Below are 22,860 nucleotides of genomic sequence, written 5' to 3'. Positions count from 1 at the left end.
CAGGAATGGTGGGCTTAATAAGCAGTGAAAAGACGAACTGGGTCATCGCAGTGGTGGGTTTCTTCAAAATGATTGGCCTGGTCGCATAAGTGACAAAAAAGGATCTGACCAATAAAGAAATATTCACTTGTTCGTCTAAGCTGATGAGAGAGTAAAGACGCGACTACATAGCTAATGAACTTCATAACAAAGCAAATGCACTGGAGAACTTGAATTGCTTCTTTTTGTAAAAAAACATTGTTCACACAATTAAATCAAATAAAAAAATAAAACATGGTTTCCCCACAGACCATCTGCTCTTTTACCATTAGCTAGAGTAATTGTTCTTAACGATTCTTTCACAGTCTGCTTAAAATACTGCTCTGCATGAGCTAAAATCACAGTGTAGACTAACATTGCTGTTGGTAGTTTAGGTGCACAGATGGCTGGTACGGTTTGCTCCCGTGTACATGTGCTGGTGGGACTGGGCCATCAAATTGTCTCGGGCACCAATGAAAAAGTGGCCCATAGTTGTAAATGGCAATTCATTCCTTTTCTAACCCTGTTTGAATAGTACCCAAGGACGGAGGTGGGGGGTGGGAGGGGTTTAAAAATGTGATACATTGTGCATTTTAAAGAATATTTACTCAGCAACACTGGTCAAAACTATTATTAACATAGTGAAGTAACATCACCAGTGCCATGGAAGTGGAATTGATATATAGTTTGGAAAAGAAGTAGCATGAAAGAAATTGCGCCGTTTAAAACTATTATTTTAGACATTTCCTTTGATCAGAGGTCAACTGCCAGCTCCGCCCCAAACCTCGCCTCTTTGAGCAACGCCCCCTTCACCTCACGCCTCACCTCGGCCCTTGTGCCCCCCCCCCAACACCAAATTGTTCTCATTTCCACCACTGGATAAGGTGGTAGATGGCGGCAGCCGAATCTGCCATGAAATTCCCTCGGCGTGTGCGGCACGGCCATAAACCAATTCTGTTTGGGGGTGGGTGGAGCCGGGGATGAGGATACCAGCCAAGAAGACACACAAAGATGCGCCGTTGTTGCAACTAAAATCAAAATAGGAAAAACAAACCCATCAGTGTTTTGTTCTCCCCTGTTCCCCTCCCTTGCCGTGCTCTGAAACACATGTGTATGAGCTCGATGTAAATAAAAATATCAAATATACCAGGCGCTTTGCCGAGATGAATAAGGCCATTCTAAATGCTCAATAAAAACCTGCCCGTGCATGGCGTGGACCACTACTTCCTCCGTAATCCTCTTCCTAAGCACATAGACGTCCCACGTGAAAATGTCACGACCACGTAACAAACAAGTCGTTATGCCTTAAAGGCATTTCCAAAACTATCGGCAAACTTTAAAACAATGCTAGCAGGTCTCATAGGGACTTTAAATGTGTGATTGATAATGAAAGCAATACAAGGCCTCCATTTAGCCTTCTCTTCCACACATTGCAAAGGGGTAAATGAACAATCCCTTCCCGGGGAATGCCAAATCGCGCCCCATGCAGGAAAAATAAAGAACTGAACTGTTTGCTGGTAATTCGTACCCATATGCTTCTGTCTGCATAAGACACATATCCCCATCTGCTGCACATACCAAATCCTCCAACCCCCTCCACCCTCAACGATAACTAACCGTTCGCTGATACAGTGGAAGTCCAATTGGGACGGGAGGAACGCACTGTGCCCAGCCCCACTCTATAAAACACATCTCCCACGAGCAAATCGCACATCTGCATGATAAAAGCCCAAAACAAACTGAATCCACCTGTACTTTAAGTAAATCTCAACCGATGCACATTACAAACCCCAAAATATACAGAAATACTCCCTTCCCAACATTGCCGCTCTGCATTAAAGTAACAATCAACAAGAGATAACTAAAACTTACTAGAAACCAAATAGCCAACTATACGAAGTGTCCTTTGCAACGGAGGAATCGCTCCACAACGCCTTGCCTTCCCTCTCATGCAAAACAGATGACAAAGTGAACGCTTAAACCCTTCTTCTTCTTGTTAAGAAGACCCCAGAAATCTGGAGCCGGCGATTTCGATCTATTAAGAAGAGGTTCGCCAAAAAGAGCACCAATCAGCCAGCAACCTTCACTAGATCTCATTTCACTTCCCAGTCTCCCGCACACACTGAAGCAGGAACCTACACTGTTCCTTCACCACCCCTCTTTTCCAACTGAACAGATCAGATAACCCCTGTACAACTACCCCAATGCCACTCATCCAGACTCTGAGTAATTCCAGCTGCACATCGAACTTCACACAATCCAACAATTAACGAGGCACAGTCTCTGGGCACCCACAAGCCTCACACACCGCTGATGTAACTCTACCCATCAAACACTTCCATCCCACCAACCCCGCATGACCCACGCTAAGGCGATTCAAAATAGTTTCCCCTCTTTGTGTCAGCTCTACCCCCCTCAAACGCCCGAACCCACACTTCCCTGCACACAACTGCCGTCCCTTTGTACTCATATCCCATTGATCCTGCCACATATCCTTAATTTTTTCACGCACCATCCCCTGTATCTAAGCCACACTTAATGGAACTTTCACATCCACCTCCCCCGCAACATGGCCCCATACGCAGCCCGATCCACCAACTCATTACCCGAGACCCCACAATGACTGGGAACCCAAGCCAAACCCACCACAGTACCCCCTGTAACACACTCCTCTAATCGCTGTCTAATGAGCACAACTATATCTCTCCTATCACAATTCCCCTCCTTGATAGCCAACAACGCACTCATTGAATCCACAAACACCACCACGCTAGCTAACTGTTCCTCTATAATCCGAAGCACTGCCACATTAATAGCCATTAATTCAGCCATGCGGATGGATACATCATCTGACAACCTAGCCACCCCAAACTCCTCATCCGCCTGAAAATAGCATGCCATACAAACACTGTTCGTCTCTGGATCCCTGGAACCATCCGTATATACATGAGCGCCAACTTTACCCTCCACATACTGCACCGCCAATCTCTTAATCACTCCTCTATCACCACCCTTCTTGGTCACCACCTAGGCCAGATCCAAACAAACAATTGGATCATGTTGCATCCAAAATCGGTCCTACAACCCTATCCACATCTTCCACCATACACAACCCCTGCACCCCCAATTGTTTCACCAGCCTGTCCGGATGGAATCCAAAAGTCCCCCCTTTCCTCTCCCAACTCGCACTCTTATAAGAATGCATCCAATTAACCTCCAGACATTTCTTCACAGGATGCCACACAGAGGGACTTACAACGGAGCCAATACCTAGCACTCAGCTCCTCCCTTCTCAAATCCATTGGCAACATCCCTGCCAACACTTGCACGGCCTCTGTGAGCGATGACCGAACAGTCCCAGTCACAATTCTCATTGCCCTTGCCTGAACACCATCCAACACATTAAGCTGAGTTCTACTATAACTGCACTGCAGCTGAACTCCAGCACACTCCTGACCAACCCCACATACAACATCCTCATATTCCTCTGCCCCCCACCCCACTCCTGACCAGACACTGCCTTCAACAAATGAAGACACTGTTTACACTTTTCCACCGTCTTTTCCACTTGCAACTTCCATGTCAGGCGCTGATCCAAGAGCACACCAAGATACCGAAAATCCGTCACCCGAACCACTTCATCCCCGCTGTACTTGAGATCCAAACTGACATCACCACGTCATCTGTTGAACAACATACATACCGTTTTAGAGGAGGACACCTTAAATCCCCAATCCTAATACCACCTTTCCATTACCTCCAAAGCCTCCTGCAACTTTTCTTGAATCACTCCTACCTTATCCGTAACCAAAATAACTTCATCATCTGCATAGAAGCCCACCTGACAACCACACTCCCGAACTCTCTCTATAAGGCCATCTGCCGCTACAAGAAACAAAATAGAGCTGATAACACTATTCCGAGGCGTCCCATTTTCCATCAAAAACTCTCGGGACAACGTGTCCTCAACATGCACTCGAAACGCCCTATTCATCAGAAAATTCTTAATCCAGGAAAACATCTTCCCCTCAACACCTTTCTTTCGCAACACAAATAGCAACCCATCCCTCCATACCATATGCCTTCTCCATATCAACAAAAATTGCCCCCACCATTTCCCGAAAGGGCAATGCCTCCTTCACATCTGTTACCAATGCCACAACTGCATCCATCACGGATCTAGATTTACGAAACCCATGCTGATACACACTCAGTCGCTGCTCCGACTCCAGAAAGTGCTCCAAATGGCCACACACCATTTTTTCCATCACCTTGCACAACACGGATGTCAGAGCAATGGGTCGATAGGACCCGCACAAACCAGCTGTCTTCCCCAATTTCAGAATCAGAAGGATGACAGCCCTCTTCCACCCATTAGGCAATGTACCGTGATCCCACACAACATTAAACAGCCGCAACACCTCCAGCAAACAAAGATCCGGCAAATGCTGCAAATAAACATACCGTACCCCATCTTCCCCGGACTTGAATCCCGCCAGCCCCTTAGCACAGGCCGCAACTCACTCAAAGTGAAGGACATATCCATATGGGATGTCCATTTTTTCTACAACATTCTGCGCACCCTGATTAACAGCCATGAACTCTGCCATTTTCCGTCTGGACACCAGGGAATAATTTTCCGTGCTGTGCACTCCTGCAAAATACTTTCCCAATGCCTCTGCTTTACCACCATCATCCAACATGTCACACCCCGCATCTGATCAATGGAATCCGATTGCCGCCTCTCGCCTGCCCGGACATACGCCGAAACCTTGCCCACACCTTTGATAAGCATGTATCACTAGAGAGAGTACTACAAACATTTCTCCAATACATCCGCTTATGACATCGAATCACCCTCTGCACCAGTGCCCTAGCCTTTTTATATGCGACAATGTCCACCACTGCTTTAGTATGCATGGCCTTCCACCGCTTCCTTTTCCTATCCTGAACTACCGCTGTACATTCTGACGACCACCACAGAACTTCAGGTTTCTGGAAGATCTTACCTCGAGCTGGGGCCAATTCTGCCACAACACTCCGAAAGATATCTTGCAGAGCCAAATCCATTGCATACACAGTGGGTGGCACCCCCACCCCCTGAGCATCACCCAAACCCATCATACACATCAACCTGCTACACCCCTCTCCAAACTTCGCCCAAATCCAAATTACGGAAGTTACACCCCCTTGGGGCTGAACTTTTCGACTTCACCACGCTGACACCTACCTCTAAGGATATAGACCCGTGATCACTCCCCATCCGTCCTCAATTTCCAAACACACTTAGAAACCATAGATGCTGATACCCATGTCAAATCCAAACAAGATCCCATAACAGTATGAATATCAGTCCTGGTATGCCCTGGCGAGTTCAATAAAACAAGTCCACACTCATCAGCCATCACCTCCAAATTAGCCCCATTAACATCTGTCAAATCACTATTCCACAACGTATTGTGACAGTTAAAATCCCCACAAAGAATATATTTGTCACGCTGCCCCAAGGCCTGCTGCAAAGCCCCCACTTCAAGAGGTCTACACGGATTGTAGAAATTCAAAATCACCAACACATCAGAACCCGTAAATAACCTCACTCCAATCAATTCCAACTCCCCTCCAAACTCAAGGACAGAACATTGAATAGCAATCTTCACCAGAATGCATACCCCTCCCCCACGACCCGCCACGCTATCTTTCCTAAACACATATCCCGGAAAACGAAAATGAATACCCACTCTTAACCATGTCTCCTGAACACATACGATGTCAACACCACCCACTTTCACCAACTCTTTCTTCAACTCCTGCTCATTTGCCAACAAACTCCTTGCATTCCATTGCCACAACCTCAGACCCCTGAACCCTCACGGAGATCACCACCACCCCTCATCATCTTATGTACATCCTTATCTGTGAGATTTCCAATCCTTAAATACATCTTTGCTGCCTTCACCACCGCCTGTAACCTGTCCGATTTCGACTGACAACCAGCTGTCATGTTAATAGTTGCGATAATAAAAACACAACAAACCCGCCATTCTGATATTAACACCCCCTCCAATCACTCCCTCAACCCCCAAAGGCTGAGCCTCCCCTACCTCCACCTACTTCACCACTGCAGCAGGACTACCCACCACCATCACCGGTTCCTCCCGTACCTTCTGAACTGCTGCTGCAAAACTGATATTTTGACTCACCTTAGTGCTCACAACCTTACAGGCCTCCACCTGTGCAACACAGCCCCTAAAAGAGGCAACATGATCTCCACCACAATTAAAACACTTTAGTGTACAATCTGTGACACACTCCTTAATATCGTGGGGCCCACCACACTTCCCACACCTCCTCTCCTTTCTACAAGACTGTGCTATGTGACCACACTCCTGACACTTATAGCACCTAAGGGGGGCTGGGACATATGGCTTCACCCGAAAAATGCTGAAACCCCAAAAACACATGCTCCGGTACCTCACTCCCCCTAAACCGAATAGCCACAGTCGTAGAAATACACTGCCATCAGGAACTTCCCTCCCCAACCTCCACACCTCCAAAACCCTCACCTCCTGCAAGGAATTCATCATATCCCTATCATGCACACAAAGAGGTACTCCATAAATCATTCCCTTACATACCACATCACCCTGTTCTGACACAGTAACAGATGTCTTCCCAAGGCATCCCAAATCCAACGCCTTGTTCCTGGTAACCTCACCCACACCCTTAACCAACAAACATCCCCCACTAATTACCTGAACAGACTGCACAGCACCAATTCCTTTCCGGACCCACTCTGATACTACAAAAGGGCTAACACCACTAAGATCTTGATCGGGTTTTGCCGACTTTATGACCACCTGCCATCCTGACTCTGCCTCCATGGATTCAACCTCAGCCTCATTCCTACTCACATACTGCTGTCCACCACCACCAGAACCCCCGCTGTCCTCCACCCTCCGATCCACAGGGGACCTACTCTGAAGCAGTGCCCCTTGTCATCCCCAAGAGACCCAAAACTCCTCCTCCCAACATCAACACCTGCCAAACCCTCCATCAGAGACTGGTGACCACCACCTGTACCCAACTTCCCTTTCCCACCATCACTCTTGCCATTCTTCTTCCCACCTTTCCCCCCTGAATTCCTGAGGGACACCTTGTCAGTTGCACCACCACCAACTTCTGTAGACCCATCGGTCCCCTTACCGATCACTCTTCCCAGGCGCAGGACATATGCCATCTTGCACCACCACCCGCAGCCGCTGTCTCCAGAGCATTCCCCTGCCCACTCAAAGGCAGGCAGAGCCACCCACCACGCATGCATCAACCACCAACTATCGTTTCACTCTCACCCTCCCCAACACCAGTCACACACAGCCCCTCTAGCAACAAAGATCGCCACTTTTACACCTTACCCTTCGTTCACAAAGTGCTCCCTCCTCCTCCCGTGCCCGATTGTCTTCCCTTCTCTGCAACTCCAGCCTCCTCGTCTCCGCGCTCCCAGATCCAGTGGAATCAGGCTTGCAGAGTGACTGGAGATCCGCCTACTCTCTCCCCTGAGAACGTGAGCTGCAGCTACCTCCTCGTCCTCTCTCCGCCCAGCACCGTACACTGACCCCGACCTTCGGTTCCCGCCGTCACGACAACCAAAACATTGCAGCCCCAAGCAGTCTATCCGCAGTGACTCTGGCAAGTAGCTAAGAAGCACAGTGCGCATGTGCACAGAAGCACTGATTTAGAAGTGTGCCTGACAAGTAACTGAGAAGCACAGTGCACAGGTGCAGAAACACGCTTAAACCCACGTGATGCAACGGACGTTGAAACCCACGTGATGCAAAGCAGTCCACGTGATGAAGTGGAGGCGAGCGTTGGTAGTGTCCATTTCTCGAATGGGAACTAGAAAAGTACCCTTTACGAAACGCGCATGTCCCGTTTCCAGGCAGCATCAGGTGAGTGCATGTGATCCAGCTCTTTTAGTGAATTTTATATGCATTTCTTTTAGCATCCATCAACTTAGACGTTATCACCCCTTTGTTGTTATATTGTTAAGAGGAGCCTTTTTGCAACCTCTAGGAATGCACATTGAAGCTGTAATTCATTGTATTGTACTTATCACGTGTTGAAATTAAATATTGTAAGTACGTGATTACATCTGGTTTTGAATTTACACGGGGCAGCCTGTTGTTAGTATTATAGACACAGTAGCTGCTCCGAAGCTCATTTACGGTAGGGTTCAGGCTCTGCAATGCTCGCAGACGCAGTAACTGCTGTGCAGCTACTACACAGGCCGTGCTCTGTAAGTGAGTACATATCTAATAATACCTGCACACGATAATACCTGCAGAGGCAGTAACTGCTGTGCAGCTACTACACACACCCTGCTCTGGTGTAAGTTTCTACATATATAAGCCCGCAGAGGCAGTAACCGCTGTGCAGCTACTATATAGACCCTGCTCTGGTGTAAGTGTCTGTCACTAAGTGTGTAGGGGTGATGGAGTTCTTTCTGTGAATTGTTTGCCGATTCTGTGGCGTAGTAGGTTTTCTTTTGTTTGTTTTTTTGTTGTTTTTTTTGTTGCTTTGAGAACTGTTGTTTTGTACAGTTTGAGTTGTCTTTGGTATTTTATTTAGTCTTGTCTGGTGTATTGTTCTCTCCCTTTTGTTTCCATTTTGCAGTTGTGTTTTTTTTTTTGGGACGTTTTTTCAGTTCTTCTGTGAACCATTTTGCTGCCAGTTTTTTGGTGTTGCTTTGAATGTTTTAGCTGGTGCTAATTGGTTAATGGCCTTGGTGATCCACTTGTTGAGTCTGTCTTCTGTTATATCTATGTTTGTATCAGTGGGATCTCTTTCACCTAGGTTGTCGTGGTGGGTTGATAGCATGGTGGCCTCGTCCACTAGTTTTGTTGCAAAGTTGGGGTTGTAAGAAGATGGTTTGTAGATCAGCAGTAGGAATACTATGTTGGATTGGTCGTTGAGTTCTATCTTGATTTGGAGGGATTCATAGTCTTCCGTGTTGGTTGTGATGATTCGAGATGCTCCAACATGTTTTTTGTGTATAATTGCGATTCTACCTCCTCTTCGGTTTTCTTTGTTGGCGTGTATTAATTTATAATTGTCGGGTATTGCTTCGTTTGTGATGGCTTTATAGTTCTGATAGCCAGGTTTCAGTAAGGAAGAGCATGTCTGTGCCTCCTTCGCTTAGGAGGTCATTGATTTCTGTTGAGTGGTTTGCCATTGATCTAATGTTGAGGAGGCTGCAGTGTAGTTTGCTGGATTTACCTTGGGTTTCCGTTCCAGGTGGGTTTTTCCCGGTTGAGTCTTTTGGGTGGGGTGGTTCTTTGTTGGTCAGTCTCTGTCAAGTAGACCGATGAGGTTTATGGCGGGGTTGGTTTGTTTCCGGGTGGTAAATAGGGTAATTACCCCTCTGTTGTTCCAGCCTTTGTGATATAGGGGGTGTAGAGTGAGTGTGATGGTTTCCAATTTGTTGTGATGGTTTATTAGTTGTCATCCGTTTGTGTCCTGGTTGGGTCTGTATTCTTGAAGCTTGTTGGCTGTCGGTTCGTTGTTGGTGTGCTGTTTTTGTTTACCGCGTTGTCGTATGTGGAAAAGTAGCCAGCATTGTAGTCTTTGCTCTGTTATTTGTATGTCTCCTTGGGCCATCTCAGATGTGTGCCGAGTTTTTTGGGGTTGTGGGATCATGCTGGTCCGTGCCTTCCCAAGTGGTTTGGGATTTCTTATTAATTCTGTTGTCTTTTCTGACTTCTTTGTCTTTCTTGTGGCGAGGCATGATGCGTGGGTTGTGTTCCTTAGTCGGCATCCTCTTTCGATTGGTGTTTTTCATGGTCTTTTGGGTTTACACTTTGCCGTTTGTTTCTTGTTGCTTGTATTTGGTAGGTTGTGGGTAGTTGAGACCTCGGTTGATGGGACTTTGGTTCCGTTTGTTTATTGCTTCTTTCTTTTTTGGATCCTTTTTTTTATTTTTTATCCTGGATGTACTCTTTGTTATGGTTGTTGATTATTGGATTTTGCGCAAAGCAAATATGAATAATGTGTGAAGGAGGGCATGTGAATACTGCCATATATTGGTGCAGTGATTCTGGGGAAAATTCTCATTACTGTGCTAATTCCCTTCAACCTTAGTCCCCCAGCTCTTTTGCTGGACTGTAGGACTTTTTAATTTTAACCCTGGAGTGAGTGAGACCCTTTTCCCACTGCCTCATGTGTTTTGACCTTTGGATAATGTGTTTTCACTGTTTTGGGAGTCTGACAAACTCTGTATGCATCTACTTTTTGTATGGTGACACACAGCACCTTCAGTGCAGTGTCACTTAGAAATCCTGTACATTTCTCATAAGGTTTAAAATACCTTTTCTTGTGTAAACTACTGTTCCCAAGAATAGTAAAGTGAAATTGACTTTACTTACCTTTTCTCTTTGTGGGTCCAGCACACACCATTTTAAGTGGAGTGCTGGGGGGGTTACATAGTAGCTCCTTATCCTACATTGTCATGTAACATTTGTATGTTGCCCTCCCTACTTTTAAATGGCTAGTGGCAGTGGTTTAATTTTTCCTATCATTGTGCTTTTCTACAGCAGGCGGAACCCTCAGCTGCAGTATAGCACCCGGGGGTGACCATTTTCAAAAAACGGCCCGGTCTTTTTTTTTTTTTTTTGTTTTGTTTTTTTTTTTGGTTGCAATTTTCTGTTTGTGAGGACTTCCTTGGGTTTTACTCTGCGTCGAACAGATTGGAGCCCTTTGTTTGTCTTGCCTTTGGCGCGCTTCAGCCATGAGGCCTGCCTCTGTTTTCAGTGTGTCTGGAAGGACAGGATGTGAGGGAGGGTCCCGAAACTCCCCTGTCTTTCGTCTCTAGGAATGCCTGAATGCAACCAGTCCTGAATGGCTGGCTGGCTGGCTGTCCTTTCAGGATAGCGATCCTGATGTGTCATTGACAGCCTAGGCTGTGCATGAATGGGAGCAACCTGCTTAAAAAGTGAGGGTTTTGAGACTAGAGGCAGAGTCGACCACTGGGAGAAACACCCGACGAAGAAACCGTGAACGAAGCTTGCTGCATCCTCCTGGACACTTGAGTTGCCTGGTGAAGCCCTGCTGCTGTGCTGAAACTCCTTTTTCAGACAGAGAAGCTTCGGAATGGACGACTTGTCCCCTTGGGTTGGTGGGACCAACTAACCCAGAGACGAACTCCACTGGACCATCTTACCTAGCTGGCTGTACTTCTTCATTGCTGCAAGAACCAGGAGCCATGGGTCGAGTAATCTGTAGTCAAGTGAAACGTCTGAAATCTGGCTAGAAGCCCCAGGAGTCTCCTAAGGACCTCCAGAAACAGGACGACCAGAGCTAGAGAACCCTCACCAGACCCAAGGAGTGAAGGAAGCCCAATCGGTACCACAGATCAGCAACAGTGCTGTTTACTAAGCGCTGAAACCGAAAAGAGCCCGTAGCTGCCAATGACCTCCGAAGTACCACCACAGATGTCCTCCCTCTTGTCCCCACAACTGAGGCTCAGGAACACGGGGTCTGTAACGCAGTAGCAGGACAGAAGCCAGCTGGACCAATCTTCTTCAAACCAGAGGTACTGTTTTTAGACTTTGGGTACTTAACCTCACTGTCTTGTAGCCTTACTTTTCTCAGGTGGGAATTGTAGTGGCTTACTTTTAGAGTTGATTCCAACTCTGTTTTCACAGCTTGTGATCCTACAAGTGATTTTCTAACAAACTCTCTAACTTTGTGCAAGCCTTTTGATTCTGAGAAGTACCTCCACTCCAAAGACTGTTTCAAATTTACTTTGGCTGTCCTGGCTCCCTGCAGACTCTTCTAGCTCACTGACTTTGATATGGTTTGTCCCTCATAGGTAGCAACTTGTTTTAGACTGTTACTGCTGGGAAAGGCTTGTCTAGATTTCATTGGAAGATTTAGTTTTCCTCACATATACTGAGAACCTGTTTAACCTTTTTCCTTCCTTAAACCTTTCCTTTCTGCAACCTAGTGTGATACATAAATGCCATTACTGTCCTTGTGATTGAAGTCACCCCAGGGTGTAGCAATTGTGTATGAAGCATATCCAAAGATTATCCAATAACTTGCTCTGATTCTGAAAAGTAATTTTAAAGTACATCATTGTTCATTCATTGTTACATGAATTGCCTTTCTAAAGAACGCTTATTTAAAAATTGTTGTTAATTACATACACTCAAGGTTTCAGTTATAAATAGTTGTTTAAGTGTTACTTGGCTACTTGTATTTACAGATTTCATTTGTGCAGCTCTACAGCTCACAGTTATCCCTGTTGAGATAGACCTGGCTGCTCAGTCACACTGCCAACCTGTGTAGTTCAGACCTATACCAAAAGGTGGGCTTACCTAATACCAAGCATATAAGTGTTGTGTAGTCTCACACAGTGGGACTACACCAATTAGTACCTAACAAGTCAGCATAGAAATGTATTGATTGTGAGGGTGCTGGGTTCCTGCTTTTGACTGGGATGGCAAAGGATTCTCACCCAGTGGGTGCATGCTATGTTTAGGCCTCTTTCTTCCACTTTGGCCCAACATAGTCTCAGGCTTTATCCATGCCACATTGGGGCTTGTGAGGGTGATGGGTGCCTGCTTTTCACTGGGATGGCAAAGGATTCTGACGGGTGCATGCTATGTTTAGGCCTCTGGCTTCCACTTTGGCCCAACATAGTCTCAGGCTTTACCCTTGTCATGGTGGGGGATCATTCAGCATAAGTGCAACTAAGCAAAAGTAGAATGACAGTCTGCATATCATCCTACAAATGTACTGTTCTGAAGTAATCAGTAAGTCATCCCCAAATCATCAAGAACAAACCTGTTTCATGAAAATGCTCTTGAAGTAATCAGCAGGTTATCCCAGAATCAGCCCCAAATCATCGGGGACAAACGTGCAATTTCTTGAAGTGATCAGTAGGTCATCCTAAAAGCATCAGGAACAAAGCTTTCTAAAATGGGGATGATGTTAGCATATTCATTAAGTCATCCCAAATCATCACCCACCATTCTGAGATATTTACTGATGACTTTAACAGTGTGATGACGTCTGATGTGGGAATGACTTCTAGTGTAGTTCGATGATCATCAGATGACCCCAGGATGGTCTCTAAAGTCATCCTTTTAGACCAGGGTGGCTTGAGGGTGCCAGCAATGACGGCCTGTAACATGTGCACAATTTGTACCGATTGCTTTGTCATAAGACTGTCAACAGGAGGGCAGCCCCTCGGGCCAATTTCAACTGAAGGAGTTACTTACTACCTTTCTTTAAAATAAAATCCGGACGTAGGGCACACTATGTTTTATATGCCCAGCTCATCAAACCTATTATCATTCTTGATGATGCATGTCAAGCAGTGTTTGGTAGATTGGTTTATTACATTGTTATGTGCGTTTATTTTATTTAGATGTTACACCAGGACTTGTTTTCACCATAAATGTATGTGTAGAATGTTAGTTTAATGCAGTTTTAGCTTTTCTGCTCGCTAATTCAATTGTATTTAAAGTGGATGTATAGTTTTTCTTCTAGGGGTTCTTGCTAACTACAATGAAAAACAAATAGATTTAGTCATCTGTCTAAATATAGGTTTTATGTTTATAAATCACAATACGGGTATTATGCTATCAGTGATCATTCAAACGGGTGTTTTTTCAAACTGTATCTAGCCTGTTTCAAGTCTAGTTCTTAAGTGTAGGATTACAAAGCAGAACCTTTTCTCTTAAGGAACAGTTATAATGCCCGCACAGTTGGGGTGAGGTGGGCAGTGCCCGTCAGTCTCCTGCTAGACCTCTCCTGCATAAGCAAAAAGATACTTAAACCTGGAAGTGTATTCGAGGTTAGGACCACCGCTGACATAAGTGTCTGGCAATGTGCTGGCAGAATTGAACGAAAAAGTAATCCCTTAGGAAAATATCAACCATTTATGTGGTTTACAGTACAATCAATTCTTCGGATCACTGGAGGTTAGGGGGGGCGTTTCACACAGCATTTCCAGTATCTAAGAATGAGATGCTCTATTTTTGGAGATGCGTAGATCACCTTTTTTCAAAAGCAACCTGCAAATTTACTGGTGTCTGCACTAATCTGTCGTGAAGTCTCCTGCATAGATTCGTGCCGGAAGCATGCTTGCAACACTAATGTATGATTGGATCACATCCCGTATGTGGGTGAAGGGAACATATTTCACAGTAAGTCAACCAGTGTTTGGTTGACATTGATAGTTGGATGGCCAGTAACCAATTGCAACTTAACGCAGCAAAAATGGAAATTATTCTGTTTGGGCCTAAACAGCGACTGGAGAATAACACTGACTGTTTTTCTCCCCTGATATCCTTGGTGAGAAGCTTCAATTTGCCTAAAAAATTAAGAACTTGGGCTGTGTTTGGCAAGAGAACCTCGGTAGCAAAACTGTCCAAGGTCAAATCAGTTTATTACTCGTTGATGATGCTTGGGAACGTATTGCCTTTCCTACCGTCGGAAGACCATGCGGTTGTCGTGGGGGCTATGACAAACATCCAACTGGATTATTGCAACAGTCTGATGGCAAGCATTCCTGACAAGTAGATATATGGACTGCAGAAGGCCCAGAATGCCGCAGTTAGACTGGGGGGGCGGTTGGTGCAAAAAGGATCACGTTTTACTGCTCAGTAGATCTCTGCACTGGCTGGCGATCGAGGACTGCATCAAATTTCAAGTAACCTGTTTTGATTTATAAATGCGTGAATGCTCAGGAGACAAGTTTTTGTTGAATATTCCACATACAAAATGTGTCTCCAGAGGTGATGGGAGATTTGGAGTCTTTAAACTGTGGAATAACCTCCCTGTTGAGATTAGAACTTGTCAGTCATTATTTGGGGTTAGGAAGGCTCTCAAAACCCACCTGTTTAAATAGAATTCCCTAGTTTAGGGATAACTTGTGTATTCAATCTGTCTGTTACCTCTGTTGAGGCTTGTGTCCATCTGCGCCTGTATACAGTTAAGTCTGTTGGGAGCGCAGTACAAATGATCAAAATCAATAAATCAGTAAAGGGCCTGTCACTGCGAAATGTCACAGAAAGAGAAATGTGATTTCTATCCCTGTTTTAGGGATAGAAATTCAATCAGGGCAGCAGTGGTTTGTACCATTGTTGTTCCACCTTAAAAAGAAATGCATCAAACGGTAAGACATGATCCTCTTCTACATTGTGAATCTTGTTGCACCTGTTCCAAACAGACACAGGGGAATGCTCTGTGCTCTGGGTATTTCATATCCCATTTGTGAGTTTAGGAAGCATTTTTAAAATCTAGAAAACCACTTTAATCCCCTATTCCCTTGCTAAATTCATTCACATAATAGGGATGAAAAGGGGTGTAGCTGTGCCCATTCACACACCCTTTATGATTTGTCAAAACTTCTTTTATATGGGAAGTGTATCCCATCAAATAGTTTTCAAAATTGGGCACTAGATTGTGGTAGGATGTTAAGTGTGTCAGGGTTGACCTCGGATCTCAGTATTCTCATATAGGCCACCTCTCGAAGTAAATGTATGTTGTCAATAAACAAAGTTTATTTCACAGTGGCCGCTGGGTGAGAGGCTAGACAACTCCTTGGAGATTGAACTGACCCGAGTCTCCCTGAACCACAGAACAGATAATGTTTGTATATATATTTCCAGAACAGTTACACACTCCCAGATTTCCCTTATGTTCCCTTACAAGTAATTACCCAAAATACAAATGAGTTGGCCATAAACAAGGAAATCTAATAACCACAATCTTATTGGCTGCCTTCACTGTGGAACCATCCCCTTAGACATACAATGTTCATGACATTGTAAATACAAGCCCAACCCTCTTCTTTAGTTTCTTTCTGCAAGACGCACAACCCTAACATGGCATCCAATCCATTTTTAATACAGCTTCCACTTGGCCACAGACCTGCAAGGCTAAATCTGGCACGCATGGTTTATGTATTGTGAGGGATGGGAGTAATAATAAAAGGTTTTGGAAAAATGCCTCCCTTGCCCTAACTCTACGAGGGGTTTCCCTGCCTTAACAAAACAAACTAATGAGACAGTTCTTGTCAAGATGTCCAAAATAAGGTTCAGCTTCCTGTGTCCAAAACCTAATCTGACCCTCACACTCTCAATACTACAAAACGAACTACAAGGGAGAAATAAATTGCCTTTCGGCTGCTCCTTTTGAATTATTTATTGCACATTTGTTGTTTCACAGTGCCCACAGAGTAAGAGGGAGGGAACATCGGATAGAAAACGATGAATATACTGGAGGATAAAGACGAGCCTACTAGTTCTTGTGAGCATTCAGAGCATGCACGTGCCGAAAGAGTAGAGGGGTAAGGGGGTAAGTGCTGGAGTGTCCATGCTCGTGAGTGAGCAGCAGGAATAAGTGCGCAGTGTAGGAAGTGCTGGGGAACATTCCGCTGTAATACATAAATGTGTAAGTGCAGGCCTACAGTGGCAAAGGCCAGTGAGTGCCAAGGCAAGGCGGAGGCTGAAGGCGATTGGGTGTGGAGGCCAGGACCCCGAAGGACACATGGCCCTGGTCACCAATCTCAGCAGCTGTTGAATAAGCAAAGGAGGGAAGGAGGAGGTGACAAGGAAAGCCTTGAGCAGCTTCCGGAATTTGAGTAGATCCCGCTCAAGAAGAAGAGGCTGTTCCATAAGAGGGATTCAGCTGAGGAAAGAGATCAGCCACAGGCCCTCTGTTTAGCGAAATGCTTGACACACAGAGAATTGGTACCCACGGAACGTAGATGTCTAGAGGGAGATTATTTAGTGAGAGCAAGTTGCAGATAGCGTGGTCACCGGCCCCAGATAGCCTTATGGATGATGCAGAGGGATTTGAACTTGATCCTTGCAGAAACCTGGGAGCCAGTGAAGAGTGTTTAGGGCAGGAGAGATGTGGTCCTGGGCTTGAGGCCAAGGATAAGTCTTGCTGCTCTATTCTGGATTAGCTGAAGGGGTCATGGGGAGTAAGAAGGTAGATTTAATAGAAGGCTATTGCAGTCAGTGCTCCAGATAAGATTTTGAGGTGGAGTATTTTACTCCCTAATTTTAAACTTTGAGAGTAAATGTGATTTTAAGAATGTAAAAATGACTTTTCTCCTTTTGCAAGAGAGTAAAATGTATGTGACATCCAGCTGACTTGTGCAAAAACTGTATGGAAATTATTACTATGCAGCAGCTTTCTGCATTGTGACAGAATACACCTTTCATCATTTCTTTAAGCTCTGGCTATTCTGTCTCTCCTGTATATATTTAAATGTTGAAAACACAAAAACCTAGCCAATTACATAGTAAAGCAAGCATGAATTGTATTGTGTGTATTGAGATTCGATAGCAGAATTGTCTTTTGATGTTTAATGGAAGTCCTCATTTCCTGCAGCTTTTACTACCTAATGGTTTATGAATGTTATGATACAACAGTGCAGAGCGGCAAGGACTCCATGCTAAATTCTAATCTCATGGGTCAGATGGTTATTTTATATAGTGCTTTTTGCAAAGCACTGACATTGAACATATTTATCACAATTATCACCAAACCAAAGTCGGTACTCCTTTATCTACCTTGAAAGGCTGAGTTGGCCTTGCAGGATTCGAACCTGCAACCTACAGATCACGGCAACACGTGTTCAACCGGCTGAGCTATCTTATTGGCTAACCGACTATCGACTGAGATATAATAATCACAGTGCCTAGATGTTGGACAAACCATGTATGAAGCACTACATAAAGTAAAATGCCTATCTGAATTATCACGGGCCAGGTTTTGCTGAGTTTCTATTACAATTACAAATGTAACTTTCATTTGTTTGTTTTTTGAACGGGGCTTGCACTTCCTGGAGAGTCAGGTTTTGGATGTTTTAATTGTAGTCTTGAAGATTTGAGAGGCTAGAACACCCGTGATTGGTTTAATAACAATCGCTCACCCTTGAACAAAGACTCTGCTGCCACTGCCCATTTATAGTAATGTACCCCATTGACTGCAAGGTTGAATGGATGTAAACTAGACAGTGCATACTCATGATTTTACACACAGTGTTTATAAGTTTATAATGACAGTGTAAATTAAATTAGAAGTGTAAAAATGATCTGCCTCTGCATGATTATGCACACACCACAGGAAGTCTGAAAAATACAATTGTGCAATTCTGGTTTGTGTTCACTTGGGGGGGGAAACAAGCATAATTTGTTACAAAGTATTAATTGTCAATTGCAACTTAGTTTTCCATTTGATTAATTTTACAATCCTAAAATGCTAGGAAAATAAAAATGCACAGTGCTTATCTTTGCTCCATGAGCAGCAACACAGCAGAAGCTGAATGGAAGTAAACCATTCCTTTTTTATCACAGTATGCAGTTTCTTTTTTTGAAAGGCTTCAGAGAAATACATTCTGTTTCAGAGGCTTTTATCCATGGCTTGCATTAACATCCATGTAGATAAAAATCAAAAAGCCTTCCGGTTTCTGCCAAATTACCTGAACTTTGTACTGCCCTCTGCTCTAAACTTCTGTGTACATGTACACAGGAAAATAATAAATGTGTTGTATTTACAAGATTTTCATGTGTAAAAAGGCATAGTACGCACCTTATCTGGAGGACTGATAGTAGTACCCGCGGGCCGATCCAAGTATTGCTGGAGGTATTGGACGATGTTAGGAGCTAAGAAAATTCTTCTCTAAATAAGATTTCTGGCAGGTGGTGATTTTAACTTAAAAATAGGAAATTACACAGGGACCACTGACAGTGTTATGGATGAGGACATGGCATTTAGTATTGTGAGAAACCTGAATGTGTCTCCCTGACTAATCCCCGGGGGTCTGTCATTCTGGTGGCCCGGATACACCATCGCTATTGGATCCAGTTCCTGGGGGTGGACCAGTGAGGAAGGATCACCTGGATGGGAGGGATACTCGGGGAGTGGAAGTGGGACACCGACGTGTGAGACGCGGTATTCCCCCTTCTTTTGACACCTTTTCCTCAACCTACCATGTAGGATACGCAAACACTTTACCCCCCCTTTCCCACACAAACTATTTTGCATATTACGAAGGTCGACGGACTCTGACATGTCCCAACACCAGGGTCAGGCAATTGACCAGAATGGCACACAGTTACAGAGAACTACTCTGACAATCTCTTGCCATGTGTCCCATTTTCCCAAAAGACCAGCATTGCATTCCATACAACCCTCCGTACTGACCTCCGATCGGCCCAATTATCTGGGGCCTCAACCCTCCAAATGCACGACCTCCTCTCGGCAATGCTTCTCTTCCCCATATGAATCCTCCCACTTACCTTAAATCCGGAACATACTCCCATATCCATCTTGATTCAAACTGTCCCGGTTGTTGCGATTATCCCTGCTGTACCTCTGTGGAGCCGCTCATCACTGCTCCTTCCAGATTCATTTTAGCTAATTTCGATAGGACAAATGCAGCCTCTGCTTTTTGTGCCTGTTCAGCATTCTCTTTTTCTTTTTCAAAAATGAATAATATGTGCCTTTTATCTGTGGCCACCCCTTGGCCTCTATCCCTACAACTTTGTCCATATCATGCTGAACCTCTTTAGGAAACCAATTTTTTAACATATGATAAACCAGTTGCTGTGTTCCTATCCCATGCATCCCCTGTTCTGCTCTCTACATTTCCTGAATTCTTTGAATATGTATGGCAGGACCACCTTCCAATTAATGTCTGGCTTATCGAGGTTCATTACACATAGTGCCTTCCACACATCTGCCCTACCATTATTAAAAGGTGATCCATCATATTCCTTTGATTCTAATCTAACTTTGGGGTACCCTGCTTTCCTCCACAGATCTTCTGATTGTTCCCCAAATTAAGCCTGAAGTAAACTTTTCATGTCCCCTATAACTAACATGACCCCAGCAGTATGCTTTTCTAAAGCATAAATCTAATTCCCTGTTCCTGCAGTGAGCGAGGGCAGTACCTTCATTAAATCATTCCAGTCAATGTGCGACTAGCGAACATAATGAGCTTTACCTTGTCCTTTCTGAAGCAACAGAAATTGCGTTGCTCTAGTTTTTCCTGTTCTTCCCGCTTTTACTTACAACTGCTATCCGGCGACCACTGCATGATCCCATGGTGGGGGTTCTGTGACCGCTGCTACAGGGAAGGCCTGGGCTGCTATGCCCTGAGCTCACTCTACGCTCACATCTTCCCAATCCTCTTCCTTCTCTATTGCTGCATCCATCTCTCTTCCTTCTTGTTCAAATCCTAGACGTAAAGCAGCACAATTCTCATCAAGCTCTAACTGAATATCATTGATGGAAGATTTATCAAGTCTTAAAACTACTTGTCTATAAATCAATTTCTCCAATATGTGAGGAGTCGGGAATTAAAGTTGGACACAAGTTTTCCATGTTTTTGGTTAAAGACTTTTATTGAAAATAAAAGGGATTGGGAAAAGGCCTTTCTGACCCTGCTCTAGGAGGATTGTCCATACCTAAACCAGCACTAAGAATCTGTCTGTCAGGATGTCAAAACAAAACTGTCCTGTGTCCAAAGTTCTATTCTGACCCTCACACTATAAACTAAACTGTTTGGTGAATGGGGAAATGTCTTTAACCTTGGAAGGTTTAGAAAAGTGTTCATAGAGGAAGAATAAATGGTTCAAGCAAAAAGTTCTTTAAGGAAGAAAGCTTTGACTCCAGACAGTAGTTCCCTTCCCCTGGATTCTTTTTTACTCCTTGAGATTTTTATACACAATGATTCCCTTGGCCTCTCTTGGCCAACTACCACACTTGCACACACAAACTCTCTGGCTTTACAATTTTGTTTTCTTTCAAGACACCTGGTATTTCTCTCTCAGCTGGTGTATTTTCTTCTTTGTGTTTTAACACAATCCTTTTCAATGGCCTGGTATACTCTCCTGCCAGGACTTCTGTTCCTTTGGGTTCATTGCCCGTTCCCAAAGCTGCTTATGTCCTTCTGATATGTGTGAGAAACCTGAAGGTGTCTCTCTGGCTAGTCCCCGGGAATCTGTCATCCAGGTGGTCAGGACACGGCCATCTCTATTGGAACCAGTTTCTGGGGGTGGACCAGTGAGGGAGGATCACCTGGATGGGGGGTCCTCGGGGAGTGGTAGTGGGGCACCAACTGGTGAGACGCGGTATCCCCCTTCTTGGAACACCTTTTCCCCATCCTACACCATAGGATACACCCTCCTCCCCCTTTTCCAACACAAACACTTTTGTTCACCAGGAAAAAATGACTGACAAACACCAGAGCCATCTACCGATGTCCCACCACACGGGTCAGACAAAGTCGAGCAATTGACCAGAATCACACACACACACCTAACGGCCCTTTCCCTTCCCCACAGGGATAAAAGGTGGAGCACAATATCAGCAAGGCAGACTGAATGACGAGAGTGCTAACTCAGCACGGCAGTTCAAAACGAGGAGAAAGACGGTGCAAACCGACGGGGTGACAAGAAGAGAAGAGAAGCGACCGTGCCCTTTCCAAGCCAGGCCCATAAAAACCTCTGCAGAAGGAATCGTAAGACCGTGAACAATAGCCAGTGTGTGTTGCAGCAGATGTCAACAGTACACAGGGTCCTTCTCCCACTGACAACCAAGCCGGGAAGAGACGCTAAGCCCCATGCTACCGTCCTTGACTCCAGAGACAAGAAAACCAAAGCGGCTCATCACAGCCGTGAGTCGAGGGGAGAGCTGACAAGAAACCGAACTGTGTTGAACAAAAGTAGCAAGCGGCTGGTTAAAGAAAGTACAAAGAACGGTTGATAGGCAAGGGGAAAGCCAGCATAGAAAAGTCAAGCTCCATGTGGATGTTCACTCGGGGAAAACTCTGGGCGATTACCCTGTTGTTGAACTACCATAACCATAAGGACTTGGCAGAAAGGCGAGGAGGGGGTCAAAGTAGTCATACAGCTGTCTAGTACAATTCTGTGTACAGTCGATGATCGTGAAGCTAAGGGAAGCGAGCTCAGCATTGTAAAGTTAGCAAAAGTGAACCCGACCGAGGGATGCTGATAGAAGGGGGTGAAGTCTGAAGTCCCAATGAATAGTGTGTTGACAAAAGTGAACCCGGCAGAGGGATGTGCAAACAAACATTAAGAATTTTGCCTCAAATAGATGTCACAAAGAAGATTGTCTTGAAAGCCATAGTGAGCCCGAACGAGGGAGGCTAACAATCGAGAAGGGTCTAAGCCTGGAAGAGGGGGAGTCAGGGGTGAAGAGCTATCGTCCAACACAAACCAAGGCGATCGGAGAAGAACCATTGAATTTTGTTGACTTTTTGTTTAATATGTTGAGAGCTGATCAGACCTTTGGAAGCAAGAAGCTTGAGTACCGAAGGGCCTGATGCTACTAAACACTTTTTGTGGATCTGAGCCCAAAAGAGGGAGATGAGGTGTGAAAAGGCATCACCAAACGTGCAAGCAGAGAGGAACTTTTGTTTACTATTTTGATGAAGACATCAGTCACTCGGAGGCAAGAGACTTTTTGTAGAAAGGAAACTTAACCACCGAAGACCCTGATAAGCTGAAAGCAGAACTGTTAGCTTGTGCTGGGAAAGCTCGAGCGTGTGCTGTGCTCAAGTCCTACCTTGTCCCGTGCTCAAAAAATGGGGAAGGGAGATCCGACTACCGCATCCTGACTTATGTGAACACTTCTTTCTTTTCTGTGAATCCTGTCCCACACTCTTTGTTTGTATTTAGCGTAAGGATTGGCAGAAGGTTTTTCTTAGTCTAGGCCCTTTTATTTTACAAGACGCCACTAGGACTGGGTTATTATTTGATGGTCGTAGCTTGCTCCCATCTTAGATTTAGGCTTAGA

At 44.9% G+C, this 22,860-nt stretch overlaps 2 protein-coding genes across 4 annotated transcripts in view; one reads left to right on the top strand and one right to left on the bottom strand.

Moving 5' to 3' along the window:
* Positions 1–7,814, bottom strand: part of MRRF (mitochondrial ribosome recycling factor) — a 456,709-nt gene extending 448,895 nt beyond the window's left edge. The window contains exons 1-2 of one of the 3 annotated variants that reach the window (XM_069609658.1): positions 7,431–7,565; positions 1,891–2,053 (exon numbers count right to left, since the gene is read on the bottom strand). Coding sequence is in view for 2 of the 3 variants with exons in the window: in XM_069609655.1 (XP_069465756.1) it covers positions 7,431–7,732 (302 nt within the window). In the remaining variant the exon portion in view is untranslated. Of the gene's footprint in view, positions 1–1,890; positions 2,054–7,430 lie in introns of all 3 variants that reach the window. The other 2 variants (XM_069609655.1, XM_069609656.1) reach the window with 2 other exon arrangements.
* RBM18 (RNA binding motif protein 18) overlaps positions 7,780–22,860 on the top strand; it is a 320,439-nt gene continuing 305,358 nt past the window's right edge. The window contains exon 1 of the mRNA XM_069609659.1: positions 7,780–7,964. Coding sequence (XP_069465760.1) covers positions 7,866–7,964 — 99 coding nt within the window. The 5' untranslated portion in view covers positions 7,780–7,865. The remainder of the gene's footprint in view (positions 7,965–22,860) is intronic.

The sequence above is a fragment of the Ambystoma mexicanum genome, chromosome 8 (assembly GCF_040938575.1).
Source record: "Ambystoma mexicanum isolate Mex_15411 chromosome 8, UKY_AmexF1_1, whole genome shotgun sequence".
NCBI classification, from domain to species: domain Eukaryota; kingdom Metazoa; phylum Chordata; class Amphibia; order Caudata; family Ambystomatidae; genus Ambystoma; species Ambystoma mexicanum.
Note: the sequence above shows the minus strand (reverse complement) of the source record. Positions and strands in the feature narration are given on the sequence as shown.